The sequence below is a fragment of the Abramis brama genome (genome assembly GCF_963993115.1).
Source record: "Abramis brama genome assembly, chromosome: 13".
NCBI classification, from domain to species: Eukaryota; Metazoa; Chordata; class Actinopteri; order Cypriniformes; family Leuciscidae; genus Abramis; species Abramis brama.
Genome location: NC_139975.1, coordinates 23,779,062 through 23,805,738, shown reverse-complemented (window position 1 = coordinate 23,805,738; position 26,677 = coordinate 23,779,062). Strand labels below are relative to the sequence as shown.

The 26,677-nt window shown below is 40.1% G+C and overlaps 1 protein-coding gene across 1 annotated transcript in view; it reads right to left on the bottom strand.

The window, feature by feature from the left end:
* Positions 1-26,677, bottom strand: part of LOC311094587 (slit homolog 3 protein-like) — a 55,112-nt gene that overhangs the window by 3,211 nt on the left and 25,224 nt on the right. The window contains exons 13-26 of the mRNA XM_084132643.1: positions 26,125-26,260; positions 23,029-23,097; positions 21,667-21,738; positions 21,453-21,524; positions 19,796-19,867; positions 18,649-18,812; positions 17,403-17,527; positions 15,737-15,834; positions 13,918-14,057; positions 11,287-11,380; positions 10,918-11,055; positions 9,437-9,680; positions 7,680-7,810; positions 131-285 (exon numbers count right to left, since the gene is read on the bottom strand). Of these exons, the coding sequence (XP_083988769.1) occupies positions 131-285; positions 7,680-7,810; positions 9,437-9,680; positions 10,918-11,055; positions 11,287-11,380; positions 13,918-14,057; positions 15,737-15,834; positions 17,403-17,527; positions 18,649-18,812; positions 19,796-19,867; positions 21,453-21,524; positions 21,667-21,738; positions 23,029-23,097; positions 26,125-26,260 (1,710 nt within the window). The remainder of the gene's footprint in view (positions 1-130; positions 286-7,679; positions 7,811-9,436; positions 9,681-10,917; positions 11,056-11,286; positions 11,381-13,917; positions 14,058-15,736; positions 15,835-17,402; positions 17,528-18,648; positions 18,813-19,795; positions 19,868-21,452; positions 21,525-21,666; positions 21,739-23,028; positions 23,098-26,124; positions 26,261-26,677) is intronic.

The window sequence follows — 26,677 nt, the reverse complement described above, 5'->3', positions numbered from 1 at the left end:
TATAGAGAGGGCCTGCAAATGCTTTACATTACAATCATTATGTATTCAAACATTTGGACAGCATTTTGTATGTCTCAAAACAAGCCACTATGAAACCTTTGAAATACACTGAGGTGTCTTTGACTCTTACCGCCTATATAGAGTTGTGTGTTGTGGTCCACAGCAGGGGGGCGGGGCAGTTTGCCCAGGCTTTTTGGTGTCCCTTTATCCACCACCAAACTCAGGGTCTGATTCTGGATCAGCACCTCCACCATGTGGAAAAGACCATCATTCACGGACTCCACACTGGCAGAAAGCAGAAGACAGACAAAAATATAAATCTGTTACATTTATATAATTTAATAATAATATTATATTTATATAATATAGTAGTGGTATATAAATGTATAATTATATGAATACTATATATATATATAAATAACTATGATTATCTGAACTTAGTGTGAAATAAACCATTTGAATATTTATTATTTGAAATTTATAGAATTTTTTTACACAAATTACTACTGTCTCTCAGACAGAATTTCAACCACAAAATGGTAGAAAACTTATTGCAGAAAACTTTCCCATCAAGCTTATATTTTGTCACATTTTGCAAAAATATTACTTAAATGTGTGTATTTAGGATACACAAAATGCTAGCTATTAAATTAGCCTTAGCGGCATTTTTAACCGACCGTATCATGTCACCACTGGGGTAAATTAACTTTTTCAAATTATTGTTTTAAGCCCAAGTGAAAAGCCTGAATATGCAATACAGAATATCTCCCCACTGTCTGAAAATGCTATGGTTTCCACATTACACTCCGTCAGGTGTATTTCCAGTGAATTTGGCACTGACATGGGGAGAGCTTATGTTGTGGGAAAAGGAGAGCTTGTGTTGGCCATAAGTTCACTCTTTCTTTGAGTTAGCACGCTCAAATCACATCCTGCTGAGTTTGGCACTGTGACTGTGCGAACGCCTGAGAGCGTTTCTGTTTCACACGGTCATTTTTAAACCATTGAAGAGTGCCGTTTGTTCCCCAGTTCCATGAAACCTCCATGAAACATCTGACCGGCACAGCTGGGTGATTTTTTCCTGTTTCTGACATTGCAGTGACTGTAGCGAGCTGTTTGGCCCAGACTCTGCTGACTTCTAGGATTGTCTTTTGTTTAAAGGTGAGATTTAAGGTTATGAACTTATCTCTATCCTCTGAACTAACAACAGATCATGAGAATTCGGTCTGCTCGGCTGTAGAAACCCTGGTTCTGTATTGTAGTAGTTATTGCTGGATGGAGCGCAAGCAGTTACAGACAGCTAGAGACAGTGGTTTGGCAAAGAAGACCAGAGACCAACAGAGAGAGGAGAAGGGGGTGAAAGAAATGATATTGTGGTGAGTAGAGTATATCTTAATCTCCCCTCAGCCTTAAACAAGGTTTTCCTCTTTTTCTGTCTTTGGGGGAAAAAAACATAAATGAATGAATGAAAAATTTATTTGTATCTATATTTAATATATGTACATATATATGTACTAAATGGTAAAACACCTAAAACAACAGAGCATTGCCAGCAAATATATTAAGCAAACAAAGGCTAGCATTAAAATGAACTAATTGTTGCTTTGTGGGCAGGCAGCTAGTATTTGCGCTGGCTTGCAATGCAAATTTCCATTGCTGAAATGCTGAGGCCATAGGTGCGGATAGAGATCAGTGTCCCCAGATATAGGGGGTACGGTTCACGGAGGTCTTGGCTGAACAAAGACCCAACACAGGCACACGTGTGGTTTGCATTACAGGCCCATAATTCAATTCCTGTTTCAAAATAGGCTTTTGCAACAAACACTACTGTCTGCCGGCTGAGACCCCCCCCAAACATCTCAAGCCCGTCCATTTGATACATCAGTACCACCAGAGATGAACAACTTTTTTATAATATAAGGACATTTTCATCCACTGTCTCTGGTTTTGACAGCCGTCTTTCATTAAGTCGCTCTGAGGGCCTACATGCTGGCTGGGAAGGAAATCGGAAGAGTATTTTGTGGAAAAGGTGGTGAGAGTGGGAATGTAATGGAACGAAGAGGAAGGGTCTATTACAAGAATGAAAACAGACTTAATCAGAACATAAATCTCACTACGGGAGACAGAAGCCTTCATTTGGAACTGACAAAATGTTCTTGAATCTATGCAGTGAAGGTCTAGCACCACTAGGGGGCAGTAGAAAACAACTCCTCAAGATGTAGCAAAGCAACTATTGGCCTTTTGTTCATATTCTGACAGACAGAAAATATCCTGAGGCCATAATATTTTTAGAATGGGGGGTTGAGAAGGTGGAGTGTCTTTGATGTGCGGCTAGCCTGCATATTAGCTTCAAGCAGCCCATTATGGAACTCAATAAAAACAAACAGAAACCCGTGGAAGATTTCAGCAACCTCATGTCACCCCTCTCACACGAGGGGAAGTCAATTTCCTGTCAGCTGAAAATAAAATACTCTATTTTTCCTTGAGCAAAACCGCATTATAAATGACACATACACAAAGTTAGGAACTATTACAGACTCCTTCATCTTGGAGAGTTATCTAGATCAGCAGACCTGTAGATATATTTACATTTTCCAGATTCAATTACACGGCACTATCATTTGCTTACACTAGCTACGAGTAACAGACTGCAGATGTAAAGTCAATTACGCCTTTTTGGAGCGTGAGTTGCTAAACAAGGTTATGTAGCATTTAAGATATCATGGGGTGGAACCAATAGCTTTGCTTTACATATGGACTGAAGTAAAGCTCTAACATCAAAACATTTGTAAGTAGCAAAGGACAAGAGTCTCATCCTTGGGATGAGAATAATGTAGCCTTCCTAAAGATCAAACAGTAAAGCATGGCACTAGCAACGCCACGGCAATTGGTCATTGACACGGCAATGCCACGGTCATTGGTTCGATTGTCAGGGAATGCAAGAGCTGATAATATCTGTACCTTGAATGCAACACAAGTCTTTGTATAAAAGTATCAGCCAAATGCGTAAATGTAAATTATGTAGGCCTATGCTAATGCTACACTAAATCTTTGTGTATGGACCGTTAGCATTAGGATCCCTCAGCTTTGACTATTCTTTCTGCTATTATAGTATGAGCATTGTTGCACATAGCAACAACAAGGAAACATCTTACTTACTCATTGTACTCAGGCTGAATTACCACTACTTTCCCTCCATTCAGACATTCTGCTCACACAGGAACTTAGTGCGAGTGAAACGAAAACAGGCCTTAAAAACATACTCTGACCCTTCCCCATTCATCCTAGCACTGTTCAGCGTTAAACCCAGTTGACATGCCAAACATTAGCTGCTTTTAGAGCTGTGGTTAGGTGTGGTGCAGGATGGCGAGCCCACGCTGAGGAGCTGGGGGCAGGGAACACTGCAATTCTAACATTCTCATTCAATTTCCTGCGATGTTTCTACAAACCGACGCTGAGGAACTGCCCACGCCGCTGCTTAAACTAATACTCAGATTAGCGTGACATTTAGTAAAGGGCAGCACATTAACACGCTGCATGGACCTAAGCATTCATCTCATGCTAATGAGGCATTACTGCTAGTTAAGAGCTTCCTTCACTCTCCTCCCCAGTGCATATATCAGTCTCTCCATCTCTCTTCTCCCCTCACCCACACCCACACCTTCCATCGAGGCAGGATCACATTGCAGAGATAAGTGTCCTTCACTCTTCATTGGCTCTCAGTCACTCTTCATCTCTCTGGGGTCTGATCTGTCTTCTTTCCCACCGCCCAGAACCTCCCTTTCCCTCTCACCTTTTCCATTTTCTTCATAATATTTCCTTGTTTTTCCTGTCAGGGATCTCTTCTCTCGCTGAAGTTCAGCAGGGGCAAGGTGTAAGAAGAGCTGAGTGGGACCTGTAGATGGTGTGGGAATCTTGCAGTTTTTCCCCTCTGATCTTCGCCCCACAGAGTCTTTATGACCCAGTTCCACATTTGAAGTCAAGCACCCGCAGAGAGCCACTGAACCAGACTTGGCTCAGGAATGCTCCAACCACAGCCTCAAAACTGCAGCTTCCATGGTGGGAAAACCAAAGCAAGGGAACTGCCCATACGCTGCACCCACGTCCAAGCATTGTGGCATAGGACGGGTTACAAATTGAGCAGCTGGCTCTTCAGGGGCTCTGTTAGCTCTGGTTCCACATTGTTAGCACTAACTATGACATGGAGACCTCAGGAGCATGTTTGCCAGACCGGGGTGCGCCGTGTAGTGCCATGGCCAAATAAGCTAAATTAAGATGGAAGTATAATTTCTCTCCTTGCATTTCCTCTCCTCACATGTGAACTCTGTTCTTTACCCCAAGACAATGGGCTGCAGACATGCCAAAGCCACACATCATAATGTCACTTGGGGAAAAACAAGATAATTAGAGGGTGAGCATGGATCTATGACGGGGGTAGCCAACCCTGCTCCTGGAGGGCTACCTTCCTGCAGACTTCAGTTCCAACCCTGCTCCAACACACCTGTTATACCTCGAACACCTTGATTAGCTAGTTCAGGTGTGTTTGATTAGGGTTGGAGCTAAACTCTGCAGGATGTTAGCCCTCAAGGAGCAGGGTTGGAGACCTATGATTAACTGAGGGTGCCATGATCTTGGATTTAGTAGGGTCTAATGGTCTACAAAAAAGCCTGGCATTAATTTACTTAATTCAGTCAGACCTCTGCATACTAATTGAACTGTTCAAGTACACAATGGAGTCCTGGTCTAGCAGTTAATACATGTGCTATGACACATTAAGCCAGGGATGACCAATCCTGCTCCTGGAGGGCCAGACTTTAGCTGCAACCCTAATCAAACACACCTGAACCAGCTAATCCAGGAGTTCAATCATACTAGAAAATTCAAGGCATGTGTATTGAGGCAAGGTGGAGCTATACTTTGCAAGATATTGGCCTTCAAGGAGCAGGTTTGGACACCCATGAATTAAGTGCTGGTGTTCATAGATGGTGCTCATCTCTCCTGGATTATTTTTTTTTTTTTTAGCAGGGTTTAGCTAAGGAAGCAAAATTAATGATATATTATATATGTACTTGTATTCCAATTGCCTACAAAGAAAGTAGCTGACCGGTACATTTCAAGATGACTGCAGACTGGGATCAATAGTGGCAATGGCAAGGCCTTAAAATAAAGCCAAGTTTTTGGAGTCATAATTTAGTTTTTAGCACCCATGCTACAGACATTTTGAGCTATGATGCTCATATGGGAAATGTATGTTCGGTCTGTTCCACTCTTTTTCTTCCACTAAATAAAATGTCAAAAAAGTGCAATTGCTCTAAATCAGGGATGGGCAACTTCAGTCCTGGAGGGCCACTGTCCTACAGAGTTTAGCTCCAACCCTGAAAAAATCACCTGCCTGTAATTTTCTAGTAATCCTGAGGACCTTGATTAGCTTGTTCAGGTGTGTTTGATTAGGGTTGGAGCTAAACTCTGTAGGACAGTGGCCCTCCAGGACCGAAGTTGCCCATCCCTGCTCTAAATACATACAGTTAATTCCGGTGTTTCTAATTTTAATTGTATGCATCCTTGGTCTGCAAAGACAAGGAATCTGGCTGAAATGTTATTTTCCATGCTGAGACTCCCTCATACAGCAATCGATTCAGCCCTTTCTGCAGACAGAAGGGAAGAGTGGCCCTATGCAGCAGGAACGATCAATACGAAGTCATCAAGCAGGCAGGCACCCAGCTCGCCGCTGTTCACTTCTACTGCCTGCTAAAACAGCTGCCAGTCACAAATGTTCACACTCTGCTTCTGCAGACGTAAATGCCGGAGACCCTGATATATGCCACATACCCATTCTTAACAGACATAGACAAGAATGCAGAGGAACTGTAGGCTTTCATTGTTTGTGTGTAGACTAGATTTAAAAGCTTGAATCTGGGCTCTTGAAACCCATTACAGAGCCTGTGCAAGCTTAATGACATCCGCAGTGACCCACCAGGCTGGAGTCAGGCACCATCTGCGCCAGACTCAACAAGCCAGTTGTCTGCTGAAAGGGCAGAAGGTGAGGGCTAAGAGCTCTGTGTTTATGGGGGCTCCAATGAGCATAGAAATCATGGCGGCTGCAGCACAGAAGCGTTCACATGGGAACAGACCAGAGAAGCAAGCTCTCGCCTGAGGCAGATTCAAGCAGTCATGTAAACCCGGGGCTCCTATATGGTTTTATGATGTGCCATGAGCTTACAGAGATTAAACTTCCCTGAGAACAGGGAGAAAACGTACCCACAAACACGCCTTTTTCACCTCAAACTATTCTGAATGAGAGCAGGGTGCCTCCTTTGAAACTCAATCATTTTTATGGAAGATGAATGAGTGTGTATTTTTGATGTATGGAAATAATTTAGAGTGGTATTGATTAGACTGGTTTAGATTATGGTGCAGCAAAAACAGCTAGCTGTATGGGTTTATTTATTGTGAAGAACAGAAGTGTAATTGTGTTGGTACAAAACCTAGTGAACTACACAGGCAGCTGACTTCTTAGGGAAAATCATAACTGAAATGCAACCACTTTAGTGACACTGGAGACCTGCAACTGATTTCAATAATCTGCCAATAGCATGTTACTAAGCTGACAATGAAATACTCAAATCAACATTCCCCTCAACGCATTCACCATCTTGGAGTTTGGCATAGTGCATTCTGGGATTGGCTTTTCTTCTGAGGATACATACAATACTGTTTAGGATTCTCAAAATGAAGGACCCTAAAGGCTACATAACATCCTTGATGTGTCATTACAAGTGCCCAGCCATGTTAGATGATTCCTTCAGAGTGAACACGGTGAATCTGACTGCAGTAGATGTGAAAGATATGAATAAAAATGAAGTTAATTCAGCCAGCGCACATACCTGTATTTATTTCCTGTTTTCGGTCGAAGTCCATAGTAGTCGATTGTCGAGTTCACGCGCGTGATCATAGGTAACTAACTAACTGTGTGAACTCGACAATCGACTACTGTGGACTTCGACCGAAAACAGGAAATAAATACAGGTATGTGTGCTGGCTGAATTATTATCATTTTTATTCATATCTTTCACATCTACTGCAGTCAGATTCACCCGTGTTCACTCTGAAGGAATCACTCACATGGCTGTGCACTTGTAATGACACATCAAGGATGTTAAGAGGCTAAAAGCAGGTTTAAAACTTGCCCCATATAAGTCAACAGGGTGCAAATTTTAAAAAGAGGATAACATGGTGTAGGCAACACCGGTTTTTGTCGTTGTTCTCTGTACTGACAGCACTCCAAATTTAAAAAAATGAGCTCAATGTTAAAATTGACCGGAGTTCTCCTTTAAGGGGCAACATAATTATGCTACCTATTATGTCGAGCGGGCCTACATTCACATGAAAAATTGTTTGCAAAAATGTTATCTTTTTTCAACAAAAGTCAGCTGGATGGCGTACAGTAAAATGTGGCAAAACCATTAAAGGGACAACTTTGTTGTATTTACCCCTATCAAGTGCTTATTAGTACCTTTGAATACTGCCTTCTAAGGTACTACTATGATCCTTTTGAAGGTAAATAAAAGTAAAAAGTTGTCCCTTTGTCCCTAAAAGTATTGTGCCCCTAAAGGTACACTTATTGCACATATTATGTGAGAGTGTAGGATGCCTTAAAATAGTGTGTGTGTGTGTCTGCTCACCTGTACACTGTGGTTGGGGGGTACTTGGCAACATCATAGATCAAACGAATGTGTCCCTGGTACAGCTCTAGGGCGAGTGGGTCATGGTCCTCTTTATACAACAGAATGCCATTGTCCTTATCTGTGGCCATCTACAAAGTCAGAGAGGCAGAAAATGAGAAATAGACAGCAAAAGATTAGTGAAGGAGAACAGCAGGAATACTTTTGAAGAAGTAAAAGAAGGATGTAGAAAACAATCAAGAGTGCGCGATAAGCACACTATTTCAACACAACATGCACACCGAGAGAACCGCCGTAGGCCTGGCACTTAACTCCCTGTTTAGTCGAGGGCATCAAACGATACGCCTGCGAGCAAGCTGTGATGGAAAACAGCTCACGTTTATATATAAGCAGTAGGGCGGGAGGACAGTTGATGGCTTATGGAGTGTAGAAGCCTCTCTACACATCAGTTGAGATCGAGTGGACTGCTTACACTCGTAGCCTGGAGGCATATGAGCAGTTAATGTGTCCCTGTATTCGGTTTCTGTCAGTGAATATGTCACAGGAGGACCAAGTCATTAACGCTGTTTAACACAGTTTTACTAAGAACGCTGGAAATAAAAAAGCAACCTAATTTGATTGCTTTTCTATGTTTGCTGCTCCCAAGTGCCCGGCCTCTGCGTGTTGCCTTTTAGGGCCCGTTCACGCTCAGTCTGATGTGACTGAAGAGAGCGAAAGTGTAACATATTCTGAAATATTTGGCATCAAGTCTAAAGATGAAATAATGTCGTTCTCTTAGATTTGACTTAATGGAAAAGTCCAAAGTGTTTAATCCACACAACAACGTTTTACTGGACTAAAAGTTGTTTCTCTATTTTTAATTTAATATTTAATCCTGTTTTTTTTTTTTTTTTTGACAATTAAAGGTAAATTAAGAAAATTTAGAGGAAAGTGAAAATGTGTTTTGTTAAAATAGGCTTTGTGCACATGGCATTTGGATTCCGTCACACAGTTTACATAATTAATGACTTAATTAAGTAATTAATTAATTTTCAAATCATCTATGAAAATTCCTGAAAACTGGCATCACTTATCTGAATGGTCTGTGAATAAACAAACAATGTAACATTGCAGTTTGAACTTAGTGTGAAAGAGTTCATACAGATGCACTGTTTCATTTTAAAACCTCATTGTTCATGTTTTCTTGCGAAAAATTCAGACTTGGTTTAGGAAGCAACACTGAGTATAACCAATGCACTATTTCTTTACTCACAAAGGCCACTCGATATGCGAATGTGCTAAGAGATACTGAAACTGAGAGATGACGATGTCCACAAGGAGATAAACATCTACTGAGCTCTTTTTAATTTCTCCTGCTTTAATTAACATTAGTGTGCCCTCCCGACAGTGAGAAGATATAGGCTCATTTGTAGCAGATCTAGCGGTCACGCAGTACCCCTGATTGCAACGGATAACAGCCCAGCTCAACCTCTATTACCATAATATATGTCCTCAGGAGAGGAATTATTCACACAGGTGGACAAGAGGTGACATTCGCATAATGTCAGAGAGGCCAAAGCTGGCTTAAACCATGCACTGCGGATGAAAAAAAAAGGACCTAGAATAGATGACAGAGAGGCAGATCGCTTCTCATGGCCGCTGATGAGAGTTTGGTTGATATGTGGACTGTCCTGAGGCTAGTGATATGTGAAGTCTATATTACAGAAACTGATCTGGGACCTATTGTTAAGCATTACAGGAAGTGGTTGTAGGTGTACCTGGAGGGATATGTGCATGGGTGGTCGGATCTTGGCGCCGGAGAGCTCTACGTAGGTATCTTTGCCGAGGAAGTGCACTGTGACCATTTTATGGCACTTGATGCCGAAGAAGCCAGGTAGACAACGGCACATGGGCTCTCCCTCCACGACCAGACACTGGGCTCCGTTTTGACAGTCAGATTGATCACATGGACTCGTCTTTTGGAGCAATACCATTGGTGGATGATTCTCACAGAACAACCCGCTAAGGAAATAGAGAGGGGGAGATATATAAGGCATTTACACTACCGATCAAAAGTATGGAATAATTAGTTTTTTTCAAAGTATTTTATCCTCACCAAGGCTGCTCTTATTTGATCAAAATACAGTAAAATAATAATTTGAATATATTTAACAATGTAATTTATTCCTGTGATGGCAAAGTTGAATTCTCCGCAGCCATTACTCCAGTCCTCAGTGTCACATGATCCTTCAGAAATCATTATTGAATACTGTATATTAAGTATATTATTGAACAGTAATATATAAGCAAATTTGGTAACACTTTATTTTACAGTGTCTTTGTTATACATGTTACATGTAGTTTCTATAGTAATTGCTAAAAATTGTGCATAATTACATACAACTAACCATAAACAACACCCTAATCCTAACGTTAACCCTATAGTAAATATGTAGTTACTTAATATTACATAGCACATAAATGTATAATTACACTGTAACACGGACACCGTAAAATAAAGGGTAACCACAATTTTTCAAGCACTTTTAATTGAACTTTCTTTCTTTCTTAAATCTAATTCACACAGGAGAAGAAGATGGTGTTAGAATATTGATAGAGTGTCAGGATGGGTGGTAAGCCAGATTAATGCTGGGCTCAAGACACCATCAGGCCCTTAATCAGTAGCTGTGGTGGAGTGAGGGATGCTGGGGAGAGAGCGATTGTTCTGCCACACATGCACACACACACATGCTAGTGTTATAATTAGACATATGGATATTCATCTTCTGTGCATCTCAGATTTAATGATACACTAGCATATAATAAAGCACCAACAGAAGCTATGTGTGTGTGTGTACCTGATTAAATGGCCTCTTTATGAACAGCTAAAAAATGTCAGGATCAGTATTTATCTGTAGTTTTTATATTTGAATGATATAAAAAAATATTTTATTAAAAATAAATATTTGAAATGTGACATAAATTATAAAATAAATAATATTTGAAACTTTGAAAAAATTACATTTATAATAATATTTAATATATATATTAATATATTATTTAAAATAATAAAAATATTAATTAATAGTTATTATTATCATTATTATTATTATTCAAGACCAAAATGGTTCTCATCACTTCTACATCTGTCAATTATTATAGTAGTTATAATTAGCTTAACAAACAACAGACGTCTATGCTGTGTCCTTTACATAGGTAAAGTAAACACACCTGAGTGTGAACAATGCACGTGTCTCACCTGAACCCCACCCTACACACACATGTGTATCCATTGATGGCGTCGACACACTCTGCCCCGTGCTGGCATTTGTTCTCCAGACAGTCGTTGTAATCCTGCTCACACTGCTGGCCAACATAACCTGGCAAACATTCACACCTGAAAAAGAAAACAATAAAAATGATTTAAATGCTAGAGATGACCAGCAAAAGAGGCAGCTCTGGCACTAAGTGAGATAAATACTACTTGGTAGTGATAATGACACTTCTGACTACAACTATAGGCCATTACATTACATTACAGGCCGGTCATGTTGTCTTTCCTGTGGAATTATGAGCTATATTCTGTGTTCTCCCATGCTCCATTTCCCATAGGCACTCACACACTCACCTGTAGCCCTTACTGAGAGGAACACACTTGGAGTCATGTTGGCAGAGGTCAAACCCAGGCAGACAGGGGTCAACCACCTCCTCGCACAGATCACCTAAGAGACACACAAAGAAAAGGAACAAATCACTCTAACAGTTGTCCGGATTTGATCACATGCTGAAACACTCAGGGCCTCTACTGGGTGAAGCTCACAGTTGGCTAAAGGAACTCTTTGACTGAACATTCAGCATGTGTGACCCTCCTTGAGGTGTTTTCGGCCCACACACCATCTGCCAGCATTTAGACTGTGAGGCTTTTCTCCAACAGGCTCAACTGAAAACACATCTTTGTGTGATGGCAAAGTCTTTCTTGAGCACTCAGCTCAGCGGGGTCCAATCGAAGGCACTAAATCACTGCCAACCAGAACCTTCAATACATTGCCTGTTCCCGTCCACCTGCTGTAGGACGTCCGGCTTTGCAACAGGCAGTGTTAGGTCTGATCCAAACTCCACATCCCTGTACTCATTCACCCGGATTCCTAGCATTTCCTGTCCAGCACACTTGTGTTGGTGTTGCTGGCTGCATGGCACAGCAGCAGCCGCTCAGAAACAGATGTACCCTCTCTGTGCTCCGGCCCTCGAGACGAGGTTTAGGTGGTCTGCTGCCAGGCCAATTTCCTCTAGACCCCTTTCTGCAGCAACTGTGTGTGTTCTTCAGGGACTCAGTACAGTCTGTGTCTACAGGTCACACACGACTGCCTGTGTTTCCTGCATGCACCTCACAGGCTGGGATCTGGCAAACAGCTCAGGCGGTAGAGTTTTAAATCAAATCTGAATGTTGTTGGTAAGACTAGTACATACTGAGGTTAATACAGAACAATCTTCTGTAGAATTTGCAACAGCTGTTAACATGCACACAGAGATACAGAAATACAATGACAATGGAGAAGGAATGAATGTTTTAGAGACTTGACCACATTAAACGAGGGCTGAAACAACGTTGCCTTGCATAGTTTGGATAATGACATTTTGGGACATTTTTCTGACGGTCTGCTAACTTTTAAACTACCGTTCAGGTTCTGTACGATTTAAAACTAAACGTATTTGATCAAAAATACAGTGAAACAGTAATATTGTGAAATGAGTATATTAGAGATCATGTGACACTGAAGGATTATGTGACACAATATGAAAATCCAGCTTCGTCACAGGAATAAATTACATTTTAAAATATATTCAAATAGATATATTCAAAATGTAATTTATTCCTGTGACAAAGCTGGATTTTCATATTCATTACTCCAGTCTTCAGTGTCACATGATCCTTCAGTGTCACATGATCCCTAATATACTAATTTCATGCTCAAGAAACATTTCTTATTATTACCAATGTTGTGCTGCTTATGTGGAAACTGTGAATCTGTTTTTCAGAATGTTTTGATGAATTGAAAGAACAGCTTTTATTTTAAATACTTATATTTTGTAACATTAACTTAACTGTCACTTTTTTATCATTTCAATGCATCCTTGAAGAATAAAAGTACTAATTTCTATTAAAAAAAAAAAAAAAAACTTTTGAAAGGTAGCCCCAGTATAACTGTAAATGGACACAATGTTAAAAAAGGAGAGAAAACATCACCAGTCTATTAAATCTCCAACTCTCCACTTTCATTTCACCCACATAATTACATCCTTTTTATATGAAAGTACTAAAAAATATATTTGCTGATGAGCTCTAGCCAGTCTGGTACAGATGACAGTCAGACAAAGAGAGTAAGATGAGCAGCACCAGATAGAATGAGGGAGATCTAACTGCCAGCTTCCTGCATGCAGGAAGTCTCAAATGAGATTTTTATTCAAATATCACAGTTGTTTCTGAGAGCAAATGGAGACTCTAGCTCTAGCTATTCCCACACGTCTCCTCTAGAGTTCCTATATCTAACTCCTAGGACTTTCAGGGGAAACCTCTGAGCCAAAGTTGATCCTTACATGAAACCTAACTAAGAACTCCACTAAGATCAACCTCTGAGCAATAAAATTTTTCTCTTTCTTGGTTTAAAACTCAGTTTAAGGCCGTGCCCTTTTAAGCAGACAGCTGTGTGTGCCCTACAAGCTTATGGATGTGGCCAGGCCTGGACCGCAGCAAGTACACACACTCTCTACACACCAAATGTACCCGCTCCAGGGGAGGTGGCAAAGAGGAATGCCGTTATAATGACAGGGCCCGCTAGGAGCAGTTGCACTTCCTATTTTGAGGAAGGAGAAGAGCGGAGGGCAGAAAAGAAGGGAGGACCAGAGCAGTGGTGCCACTGCTCAGAACTTGGCAGATCAGAAGTGGAAATGAACAGACAGTTTTAACAACAGCTGAACTCTAAAGCCGCTGAGTCAGAACCTTTGTCAAAAGCTGGTTTGTTTAGTAAAACTGCCCTCTACCAGCCTTAACATGTATATTATTTTGGTTTCCTAATGTTTTCTTAGCCACCTCAGTTGTGGCTGGAGGATATAAATGCAATTGGCACAGTCTGGCCGGTGAAATGGCCTCATTGCGGTACGACTGAAACAGACAAATAGGGTAATATGACTCAGAAAATTGTATTAGAGTCTGAGACACTGAGTGCATTTACAGGCTGGTTCAATGAGGTTAAACTGGTACCTTTGTAGTTAGGGGGGCAGACACAGGTGTAGTTGTTGATGCCGTCCACACAGGTGGAGTTATTCTCACAGTCGTTGTCTTCACAGTCATCAGGATTCAGCTCACACTGCTGGCCCTCATACCCAGGTGGACACACACAGCTACAGGAATGGTAAGGCACAAGACAATGATCAATACTTCAAATGTTAGAACAAAAGAAAACACATGGGTTTCAGTGATTTAGCTCTGTTTGCTGACACCCTGAGACCTGCCAGACTGTTTTTCTTTAGTCCTGCAGCCATAACAGTGTCATTTGTTGCTATTCATGTGTCATTGTTTGGTCTCTAAAGCTATGTCTCGTTTCGAAGGCTGTGTCCTCCGGAGGTGGCATTTGTCGGCTGCATACGTCATATGCGGAACAGTAACTATTATAAAATTAAAAGTTATTCCAAGTGAAGTATAAATCGCTGTCATTTCTTAATGACTTTGGAATGTAGTGGTCAGTTTACTGAAATGAAGCAGCCTCAATGACGAATGCGGGCGACAAATGCAATGCAACCTCCGGAGGACGCCGCCTTCGAAATGAGACATGGCTTAAATGCACCATGATAACTATGGAGGACAATGAAAACAAAGCTATTGCATAGCTTTAGAAGACTTATTCAGAATGAATATAGCATATTAGTTATATGGATCACTTTTATGGAAAGGTTTGTCCTTCTCTGAGCTATTAAGCTGGACAGTCACTGGTCACCATCCGCTTTCTTTGAGGAAAAGAGCAGCCTTAACATTCTGCAAAATGCCTCCTTTTGCGTTCCACCAAAAACAAGCAATATGATGGTGAGCAGATGATGGAAGCACTGTTATTCTTTTAAGATGGAGATCATATATCCAGTGTCGTAGTCTAAAGACCGAGACCAGAAAAGGGTCGAGTCTGAGGTAAGACAGGGTCCACATGCTCCTGAGTCCAAGCCCATATTTTCAAGGTCTTGGTCCTCAAGTCCAAACCAAAGACCATATTTTCATGGTCTTGTCTTTTTGAGAGCACAAGGACTCGGTCTTGACTCAAACTCAACCCTCTTCTGATCTCGGTCTTGACTCAAACTCAAATGAGCTGGTCTCGACTACATCACCTGCTGAAATCCCAAGCAGCCCTTAATATATGTATTTTTTCTCTGTTGTTTTGTCTTTCTGTTGCTATCCGTAAGTCTGGTGGGTCTGATCCATCAATGACTGAGGCTCAGTGTTTGATAAACCTCCATCTCCATGGTGACTTGTTGAGCAATAGCAGTAAAACTTATCTCAGCGTTTAGCAGAACCCACACCCGTTTGTACCCTTCCACCCAGTCCCTGCCCTCTGGCTGCCAACACTCAGGGGCTACGCCAGAAACTGATATATTCCACCCACAGACACATAAAACACACAAATCTCTGGGCTCATTTGCTAGCTGTTATTTGTAAAGTCATTGTGCAATTCTGTTTTCTTCTGGATGTGAAGCGGCTGCCCTACAAAAATGGTCTAATATGACATTCCCAAAGTTGCCGGGTGATTTATAGGGCGCAGGGGACATTTATTGTGCCATTACAACAATCTGCCTGCCTCTTGCTTCTTTCAAATGTCCAGGGGTATTACAAGCTTTAAATTTTTAATGCACAGATTTTGTCCAGATGTGCATTTTAACACAGGACATTCAAATTAAATGTATTATTTATATCCTTTTGACACTTGCATTCATAGCGATAGTGAAAACACTGTGCAGGCTACATTCAGACCTATGTTACCAGAATTAGCACCACAACTCAACATGACAAAATATAATTTGTACAGGTCTGGATGTACCTGTAATGCCCGTCCAGTCCAGGTGTGAGATGGCACGTGCCTCCGTTAATACACGGCAGGCTGATGCAGGCGTTAATGGGAATCTCGCAGTTACGACCCTAAGGAAAGAAAAGGACATTGAGCATAGATTAAGAAAGAAAGAGCTCGGGTTTTAACATGTCTGACCCTTAGATCCTGAGCCATCACAATCAGATGGCTACTTTAAAAGATGAAGAGGTGAAAGGAATAAAAGCATCATCTACAATATAACATAATGAGTTCTGAGTAAAATGTCAACTTAAATGTTAACCGCAATTTACCATTCAAACAGGGTTAAGGAGTGGACATTAAGGGCAATGATTAGCGGCGCTTGCTATGGTTATTATTGTTGCTCATACTTAGAATTAGGAATCTATTCTAATCCCTTAACCATAAATAGTAAACTACCACCCAGAACACCCTAGCAACCACATAGCAAAATAATATAAACATTTAGAACATATTAGCAACTGTTTAGCCTAGTAATCACCTACTAGTAACATTGTAGTTTTGCACTGACAAGCACCACTCACATTTTCTTCAGAAAATATATAAATCTTATTTGTTTACTAGTTCTATATCCAGGCCCAGAGCCAGGTTTAGTTTAATACCATGGTTTATGGAAGATGTATGTCGTGCTCTGATCCTTTTACACTCCGGGGCTGTAACTCCATGACTAACATTCTCCATTTCAATTTCAGACAAAGGCTTTTGCCACTGATATGCCTGTTTCCTCTGCTCTCCTCAAAGGGCCCATATGCCTCTGTTTTCTCTCTCTTTGTGTCCCTCTGTTTTTTCTCTTTCTTCCTCCCATGTTTCATTTAATTCAGTACTCTTGAACATTCTAATTAATCTTCACTTACTTCGAGGACAGACACACACCTGCAACTGACCTTGAGAGCTGCGGTTTTAATTAAAAGACAGCCCATTGGTTCTGTCTTGTAGAGGGCGAAGGGTTAAGCTCTTATCTGTTCTTCAACAGAACAACACTGACAGGAATCCCATAACCAAACAAAAGGGTAATGATTTCACACCGCAGTCAGGACACACACACATTCTCAAAGTACTTTTTGTGTGGAACAGAGTCTGTTGGATGTCAGACTGTGGTTCATTTGGTTTTTCGAAGCTGTTCAAGTGTTTTTTTGTAAATCTGCAGCCCAATTTGCTTGAAAAGGTGGTCTAAAATTTGGTTCAGGAGTACTATGGTACGTTTATAAAAGCAGTTTGTTTTAGCCCATGGAAGTGAACTGCTTGATGCCGTAAGATTTGCATTTTTGTACACTCCCTGTCACACTTCTCATTTCTCATGGCTTCTTGTCTCGAAATAAATTGCCTTTGAAAGCAGCTCACATTCTTCACATCTCTTGCAATGCGGCCCAAGGCTTCACCCCCAAGGTCATACGGTTCCTGCTGAGTATGAGTCTGCTACGCAAACATCGCCTCACAAACGCCTGCCTTGAGTACAATAGGAACTAATCAAGAAATTCAGATACAGGAAGTTGAGCTTGGGAAGATGGATGATGAGGCTCTCTTGCATGTAATGATGCACATAACTCAAAGGAATATTCTGTATATTCTGCACACGTGTGCAGGAGGACAGGATAGATGCTACCCGATGATATATGTGGGCCATTGGCTGTTCACTCACCTTGTAGCCAAAAGGGCAGGTGCAGTGGTAGGAGCCTGTGACATCACTCACACATGTGCCGTTGTTCTGACAGGGAGCCGCCAGACAGGGGGCGCACTTGGACATCAGATTCAAATCAGCTGGACCTGGAACGCACATGACACAAAATGTGAAGAATAAATGCGTGGAAGAGAAGAAAGCAAGAGAATGAGAAATCAAAGGGAATGGAGGTGACATTAAGGTCAGCATGAAAAATAAGATGACCCTTTACTTGTGAAACTATTTATCTGTTCATGTTATTTCTAGAAAGAAAAAAACATTTTACATTTGATCAAAATGTAAACTCTGCTCTGACTCTGAAATTCTGTTATTTTTATATTATTTATATACTATTATATGATTTATTTATTAATATTTTGTATTAGCTTTTATTTTTATATTAAAAAAATTCATTTTAATTTTTATAAGTATTTTATAATAAATATTTCTATTTAACTTTAATTTATATTTATTTCAGTTTTAGCTTTAGTTATTTTAGTACTTAATTTTTTTTCCTTTAAGCTGCCAGGGCAACATCTAATTTTCATTTTTAAAGTTTTGCATTTAATATTTGTATTTTATTTTATTTAAGCTTCATTTAACAAAATTAACAAATAACAAAAACAATTATCAATTAACAAACACAATTTAAAATAGTTTTAGTTTGTGATAAAAGGGGTAACACTTTAATTTAATGTGACGTATAGTAGTTACATGTTACTACATTTACTTACTAGTAATAACAGTACATCATGCATAATTACGTAACTCTATAGTCCATGTTGTTAATTAATATTACTTAGTACTTATACGAGTAAGTACAATGTAACTATAATTTAGCTTAAAATAAAGTGTAACCAAAAAAAATAAAAATCTCTTTTCAACCTCTTTCCTTCACCCTAACTCCATTATAACACTATCCATGATCCAATCAATTCTGATCGGATAACACCAAGTCCCACCCTAAAATTTTTTCCTCCTCAAATATCATTCTGAAATATGAATTATTACAGAGACAATGCCATTGTAAATGCCGCTTAGTGTTGACTCTGAGATGAGAGAGAGAGAGAGAGAGAGAGAGAGAGAGAGAGGACGGGGGGGATTTAGATCAGGAAATGAGGCAGACCAAATTCGAATCTGCATTTCCCATGCGGGCGCCATGGCTCAATGTGTCTGGAGCAGACTAACCAGCAGAAGAGAAGAAAGACGAGACAGAAATGAGACTCACCCTTGCACTGGAAGCGATTGAGGGGGGTGGTAAGCAGCAGTCGGTCCGCCATGTCAGGTGGTCCAGTGCAGCGGGCGATGCCAGGCTCTTTAAACCCAGCCTTCACCCACTGAGACAACCAGCGCAGCTCGCAGTCACAGTATAGGGGGTTCGCTCCAAGAGCCCTGCATGAGGGGAGACGAGTGTTACACTTTGTTTGAAAAGAATAGCAGTATGATTCATTGGTCTAGTGAAATGGTCTCCAACCCTGCTCCTGGAATGTTACCTTCCTGTAGACTTCAGTTCCATCCCTGCTCCAACACACGCCTGTAATGTTCAAGTAACCCTGAACACCTTAATTAGCTGGTTCAGGTGTGTTTGACTGGGGTTGGAGCTAAACTTTAGGGACAGTAGCTCTCAAGGAGCAGGGTTGGACAGCCCTAGTCTAGTGGTAACACTTTTTTTTTTTTCCTTATGGTGCATTTAAGTCCTCCTGAGAAGTTCATATTTACGAGTTAGAACCATCAACTAGAGATGGTAGATGAGAAGATGCATTTGTTTCCCACAATCCCCAAACTCTGAAACTCTGAGCTTAAAGACAATTTTGAGCTTCTTATTTGTAATTATGACTTTGTGGTGGCGTTCATGTCCGTTCAACTCGTAAATACGATTGTTCCGACATGACTTGAATGCACCATACTACACTACAGTACATTACAAAGCTGACATCTTCATTTACTACAGAAATCCCAATCGCACTTCCTTCAATTCAACAGGGCCTTTATTCCTCAGTGGATTTTTTATCCTGACAGTTCTTTTCAATGAGGACACAAGGAGCTACAGTATCCCCACTCCAAACCGGCAGCAGGAACTACAGCCGGAGAGGAAAAAAACAACACGGCCATAAGCCTTCATAATAGATGCCTTTTAGCAGTAATAAAATTTACAAAGATTTCCTGTGGGGCTCGGTCTCCGAGCTCGGAGCACAAGGCTGCACTCTCTCTAGGTTGCACACGGTAATGAGGTAAAACTTACATTGAGTCTAAAGACCTGAGTTGGTCTCTAAGGTTGAGACTGGGAGTCCATCAATAATAGAGGCAGAGAGAGAACGTTCTCACACTGACACACACACACACGCACACACACACGCACGCACACACACACTTACAGATGAGACAGAGATGTCAAGTGGCTGAAGGCTCCCTCCGGAATAGTTGAAAGGTCATTTCCGTGGAGGGTTCTGAAAGAGAAGAATGAAAGGAAAATGAAAAAAAGCACTGAGCTCTGGGAGTTGGTTTCATTGTTTTCCGCACTATAAATGATGAAAGAATCAAAGAGGGGAGATAGAGAAAGAAAGAAAGGGTCAGTCATTCAAGGCATTTAGCACGAATTATAGAAAACCTCAGCCAATTTTGTGAGACACCAGTGGGAACGGCAGATTTGCATTGAGATTTCATTGTATGCTGTGTCAGTTCTGTTTAATAATTTATCCTGTTCTATTACAGGGCGCTCGGCCCACACATATACACCCAGACTGCAACCTGAGAGCATGATTGGACAGCTAAAGACCCATGAGGCCAAGTCAGCAGTGGCCCTGAGGCATTCTGGGAAATTAAAAAGTGACAATGATGACTGCCTGGCAGACTAAACATGAAGAGGCCGGAATAAGGTGGGCGTCCTTTGGTCTGTTTAACATATCTGTGCACACAGGGTGTTGATAACCTATCCTGCCCAGAGCCACAAAGCTAACCATCCACTGTCTTTTTTTATATATATACATTTTTACACCTGCCATGGACAAATGTCATTTCTACCACATCTCAAATTACCATTAAATATGGTGTAGAAATTATATTTTAAACTGTCTGACTTTGTCTTACTAATTTCGTATCTAACATTTTATGTATTAAAAATACACAATGTATCACAATATGTATCACAAATACACAATATTTACCACTTTTTACTTAAGACAATCTTAACAAAATTACAGCTCAATAAAACAATATTTTGTTCACAATTGATATTTACCTGGAATTTTCTTGACTAAAGGACAGGAATAATTTGAGGGACATACAGTACATTACCTTTCATTAATTAATTACTTTTATTAGATTGATCATAAGTGACAGTAAAGACATTGATAATGTTACAGCAGATTTCTATTTCCAAACGTTTGAAATGTACTGTTATTTTCACATAATAAATACTGAAATTAATTACGTTTATTTGACTCTTTTTATACTTTAGCAATAATTAACATTTTATAATGGCATTTTCATAGTTTAAGATTACAAGTTTGAGAATGGGATAAGGGTAATGTAGCAAAAAATAAATGATGAGGGTATGGTAAAAAGCTTCCAAGACCATTTTAAAGTGACATTTTAAAGTATATATATATATATATATAAAGTTAAAATCTGTTACTTTTAATTACAAAAAAGTAACCCACGGGATTTAAAAGAGCTCTTAAAATCTGCTTTCTTAAAAAATGCTTTGTTCCTTCAAAACTTGCTGATGCTGTGAACGTGTTGTTCTAAAGCTGCTTTGTTCAGGCACTAATCTCCTGACGTTAAGTTCATAAGTCAGGTTATTGGGATCTCAGAGAGGTGTTGTGGTGCATGGGGAGTTTGTGTGTGTGTGTGTGTGTGTGTGTGTGTGTGTGTGTGTGCGAGAGAGAGAGAGAGAGAGAGAGAGAGAGAGAGAGAGAGAGAGAGAGAGAGAGAGAGAGAGAGAGAGAGAGAGAGAGAGAGAGAGAGAGAGAGAGAGATTGATGTCGCAGCAGATCGCTGGTCCATCAGGTAAAATACAAAAAGGAGTCTTACAGCAAGCGGAGAGAACGCAAGCCATCAAATGAATGAACCGGGACACAGCGAATTTGATTATAGCTCAGGATCCTGCAGACAGATGGAGACAAAACTGTCATTTAATGTCAACAATTCTGCCAAAATATTTTAGTCAGTAGTAGTAATGTTTGCATGACGGAACAATGTCGACATAGAAACTGTGTTTGATTGTTGGATTATGGTGTTAACTTACAGGGTTGCGAGCTGCGTCATGTTGCTGAAGGTGAGAGGGGCAAGAAGACTGATGCTGTTATTACTGAGGTCTCTGCAGAGGAAACACACACAAACACACAGCAGATTCAATTACACACCCTCAGAACAAAGTCTACAACATACCTTCAGAACCCTGGCCAGTTTACTCTTAGGAAAGACATTTAATCTTAGTTAGTTTTAACCTGGTTAAATAAAGGTTATAAAAAATGGCTTAAAACATGTATAAAAACTAAACTGTGTCCCGTTAAATTTCCGCTAAAGAACTGGCAGTTGCGGTTGCCAGATATTCATTTTGGGAAAAAATATAGTAAAAATGTTTCAGGTATTATGGGATGGTGTATTGGTGACTTTTTTTTGGTGAATTTTACATAAACCATGGCTAATGCTCATACATAGTCATATGCACACAAAGACAAAACACCATCAGGATAGCAAACATGATTCTAAAATAATGCAAAAAACATGAACTAAAACATAAAATATAACACAAAACACCTTAATGTACATTACTGACAACAAAAGCTAGGAGAAACCTATTCATTTAAATAAAATATAATAATACTGGTTTGTGATGTTTAATGCATTTCAATTTTGTATGTGATGAATCACTTCTGGGAATGTTATTTCACTGTAAACTATACGGCAATTCATAGCTTTCACTTGCAAAAGCCATACATTTGTTGGTAAGGTAACTTCCAGTTAATTAATTAAGACGTTTTTACTGTAGGTTATTATTTATTTATTTTTACAGTGTGAGATTTGTATTGTACAGAGGTGCCTCATATATCCTTCAGCTTCAGGAAATATAAATGTGACCCTGGACCACAAAACCAGTCACATGGGCCAATTTATTTTACAAGACTGAATAAATAAGCTTTCCATTGATGTATGGTTTGTTAGGATAGGACAATATTTGGCCGAGATATGACTATTTGAAAATCTGGAATCTGAGGGTGCAAAAAAATCGAAACATTGAGAAAATCGCCTTTAAAGTTGTCCATTTATATTCGCGATTGTGCTGCATTCACTCACAGAAATAAATGTTTTATATATTTACGGGAGGAAATTTACAAAATATCTTCATGGAACATAATCTTTACTTAATATCCTAATAATTTTTGGCATAAAAGAAAAATCGATAATTTTGACCCATACAATGTATTGTTGGCTATTGCCACAAATATACCCGTGCGACACGTGACTGGTTTTGTGATCCAGGGTCACAAATGGGAATGCGTAAAACATACATACAAATGAAGACATTCAATGCAAAGTAGGTTCCTTTGTCTAAATGTGCATGCCAAATGAACACAATCAATAAAAAAAGAGGAGAAATACATACAGCAGTGTCAGTTGTTTCAGATTAGGAAGCTCTTTGGGCACGGATGTGAGGAGGTTTCCTTCCAAGTATCTGAAACGGTAAAAAAAATCCTGTTAATAGACAAATTTCACTCCTCAGACAAGGTACAAAGCAAAACCAGATTTCGTTTTAAATTTCATTTCATGCTTATAAAAAAAATAAATAATAAAAAGTAAAAAAGGAGAAGACATTTATAACCACAAAGTGGCTATAAATTCAGAGAAAGGAGCTAAAGAGCTAAAGATCAGGCCTGAAGTGTAGCTGCTTGCATTGCTTATCTACAAAATTTCTTTCATCCTTATTTTTCCACTTTTTGATGTGCTAAAAGGCTGTTCTCAGCTGAGCCCAGCAGAACGTCAGCAGACCAGTCCAGACCAGTGCAAGACGACAGGACACAGATAGATGGCGCTTTGATAGGGACTTCAGGGTCTGCTATCAAAGCCAGCTGATAATGGGGTCTGTCAGTGATCAGTGATACGGTCTTCAAAACTACAACACAGGAGAAGAGGTCGGTCCTTCTGGAGTTTTCCTGTACGATCCAAGAACAATCACTGTCCTTCTGCTGAAAAACCAACAGCAAGATTTTCCGGTTCACTACACTCGGTAATATAACCGCTTGTTATATCAGTCTCTCTTTGTCGTTTATTTGATATCTTGTGCTTTCTTTCTCGTCTTTGTCGCTGTCGACTTGTTCTATTGCTTCCCTGTCTCTCGCTCTCACTCTCTCTGTTTAAGTGGGAGTGTGAGCAGCTCTTGTCGAGTGTAAACGGCCTGTGTGTCAGCAGTTCTATGAAGGCGCTGTACTCTCTCTTCATCTGACTGGTCCATTAGACTATGACGGACACCTTTACACAGTGCATCAAACTCATTGACCCTCATACAGTCTGAGCTGGATCATGGCCAGCACGTGACATATTATGGGCTTTTTTATTCTTTAAAAATGGGTATGTTTCAGAAACTGTATTGCTCATGGCAGGCAGATTTACAGTACATGTAGACTCTTGTAATGAAGGTCAATACTGTCACTGTCAAAGTTGTCAATAAATCTAACGACAGCTTGAAAACCGGGGTTGTGTGATGTAGTGTATAAAGCCATGAGATATTACCACTGTGTCCTTGACATACCTCTTACAAGACTTGTAATACATCCACTCACAACTTAAAAGTTAACTTGTTAGCTATCTTTTTGGATTCCGTAAAAGAAAGACACCCCAATCTGCAGGAAGTGCCAATCAACAGCAAGTTATTTTTGTGTGCTTTTGTACAGTTATACATACAAACTCTCTCTCCTCCTTCCTACATTCATATTTTGAGTGTGATTCATTGGACAAAAAAAGTGAGACAACACAAAAAATAAAGTTTAAGATGAATTTGACTGATAGTATTGTTTATTTATATATTTTTTTTCTAAGGAGCTGCTTACAAGACACCGTTTTCAACTATAAATGGAAAACTTTCTATGCTTTTTGGCTGTTCATTAACACGACTTTAGCGTTTTGGGAGCCTGAAAACGCAAACTTTTGAAAACAGGTTTCAAAGTGCAAGTTTTTAAAAAAAGGTTCTGTTATAATCTCCGTGTAAACTACAAAAACGTGAATTTGTGAAAACTGTCACGTCATGCGTATGCGTATTATGTGTTCAGTCCATAGACTGTAAAAAAAGATGGACGGCGCCCCTTCGCTCTCTTCCATTGGTGAGAACTGAAGCCGCCAGTGTCCCGATATGGCGCTGACATCTTGGAACTTGAGTCTGCGCAGTAGCGATCTCGGGACCAGACCTGCGCAGTAGTGAGCGGGAAGTAAAGCTGCGAAATCAACGCCCCGCCCTCACTCACGCAGAAAGCACTCTCCCTGAGTGCCCTTTTAAATTTTTTTATTGCAGTACGACAAGAGGCTTGTTAAAATAAAGTAAATACAATCTCCTCAGTCCTCCGAAGATCCTGAAAAAAATGTCCGTTGGTGCTTCAGTGACTACTTAGCTCAGATAACCTGTCAATCACAGCTGTCAATCATGATGTTACACCACCGTTTTTATAGCATCACGTAACTAACTAAAAACCAACTTATTTTTGAAACAGACACTTGAACTTACATCAGCGTGATAAAAACGACAGCAAATGAAAGAAACCACCTTTGGAAAAAAGATATTTGAAGTGTAATTTAATTGTTTAGTTGGTCTCACGTCCCGTTGAATAACACGGGGAGGCGGGGCTTATGACCTATACTAGGACCAGTCATCGGGGGGCGATCGAGACGTTTTGGCTTCACTTTTCAGGGCTTGTGCGGCACGCTTGGTTCAGTCCATAGGTGTGTAGTGTTTCTTTACAAAGTGACATCGCCAACTACTGGCCTGGCATGAACAATACAGCGTTTTTAGTCGTTTTCGCGGATCTGTGTGAACTGGGATAGTTTTGACAACGTTGTCGTCTGTATGTGAAAAATGCGAAGGAAAAACTTTTCTGTTTTTAGTACATTGTCGTGTAAACGTACCCTCAATTTCTATAGATATCGCATTAATATAGTTATCATTAATTCTTTTGGCTGTGATTAATGTGTTTATGTGTACATTTGTTCTAGTCTTCTTGTACAAACACATCCCATCAATCAATCTGTCTGAAAATGGATCAAATCTTACCTTTCCAGAAAGCACACTTTATTGGATTATCACTTTTGTAGATTGTATATACACCGGTGGACACATTCAACACACTAGGACTCTTAAGGAATGTTTTATGGTAGGGCGAAAATTGACTCCACACTTTTAACAGCCTAAGTTTTCTACTTTTATTTTGTTTTCCGGTTTCATGCTGTAAATACACTTCATTTATTCACTTTATTACTGTTGTATGTCTCTTCTATTTAAACACTCCCAACCTCACACAGTTTAATCTGATCCCCAATTTTAACTCTTGTAACTCAACCTATTGGGCCTATTGTTACCATTTTAATTAACTAAACTGACCAAGTAGAAAACGTCACTGGATGTGACGTGAACTTTGTGGAAACAAAATCCACCAGCTGTGATTCTGTCCTAAAGTGATTAAGGTAAAAATAAAGGGAGTTAGAAGAAGAAACTCACAGTTCAGTTGTATCTTTAGGGATGCCCTTAGGCAGGGAACGCAGCCCTCGGTTACTACAGCGCACTACTGTGTCCGAGCATGTGCAGGAATCCGGACAGCGAGGGGCCGACGGCAGACAGACATTCTCTTCCATACCTGAGAGAGAAAGACATGCATATTTTATGCTCCTTTACATCATGCAAGAGAAAAATGTAATATGCGTTACTAAAAGATCTAATATAGAAACTCATCAATTCTTTAAAAGGGAGTAATGGAGGATGGAGAAAGAGGGAGAATGGATGAAAGAGCACAGGTGCTGTGAGAACCGAAATGCATTGCACCCTCTCTGAAAATAGCCCTTTCTCCAGTGTGTTCTCCAAACATGGGTATCATTATTACAGAGCACGCTCACTCATAATAAGTGAAACAGTGCACAGGAGTTTAAAATCAGCAGCTAAATATTGCTTTTGGCCTCGCTTGCTCCACATTTCCTGCAAGCAATACTTGTAGCCTCCTCCCGAGCTGCTTTCATCCAAGCTCTGTAAGATGCTATCTGTAAAATGCTGAATTACC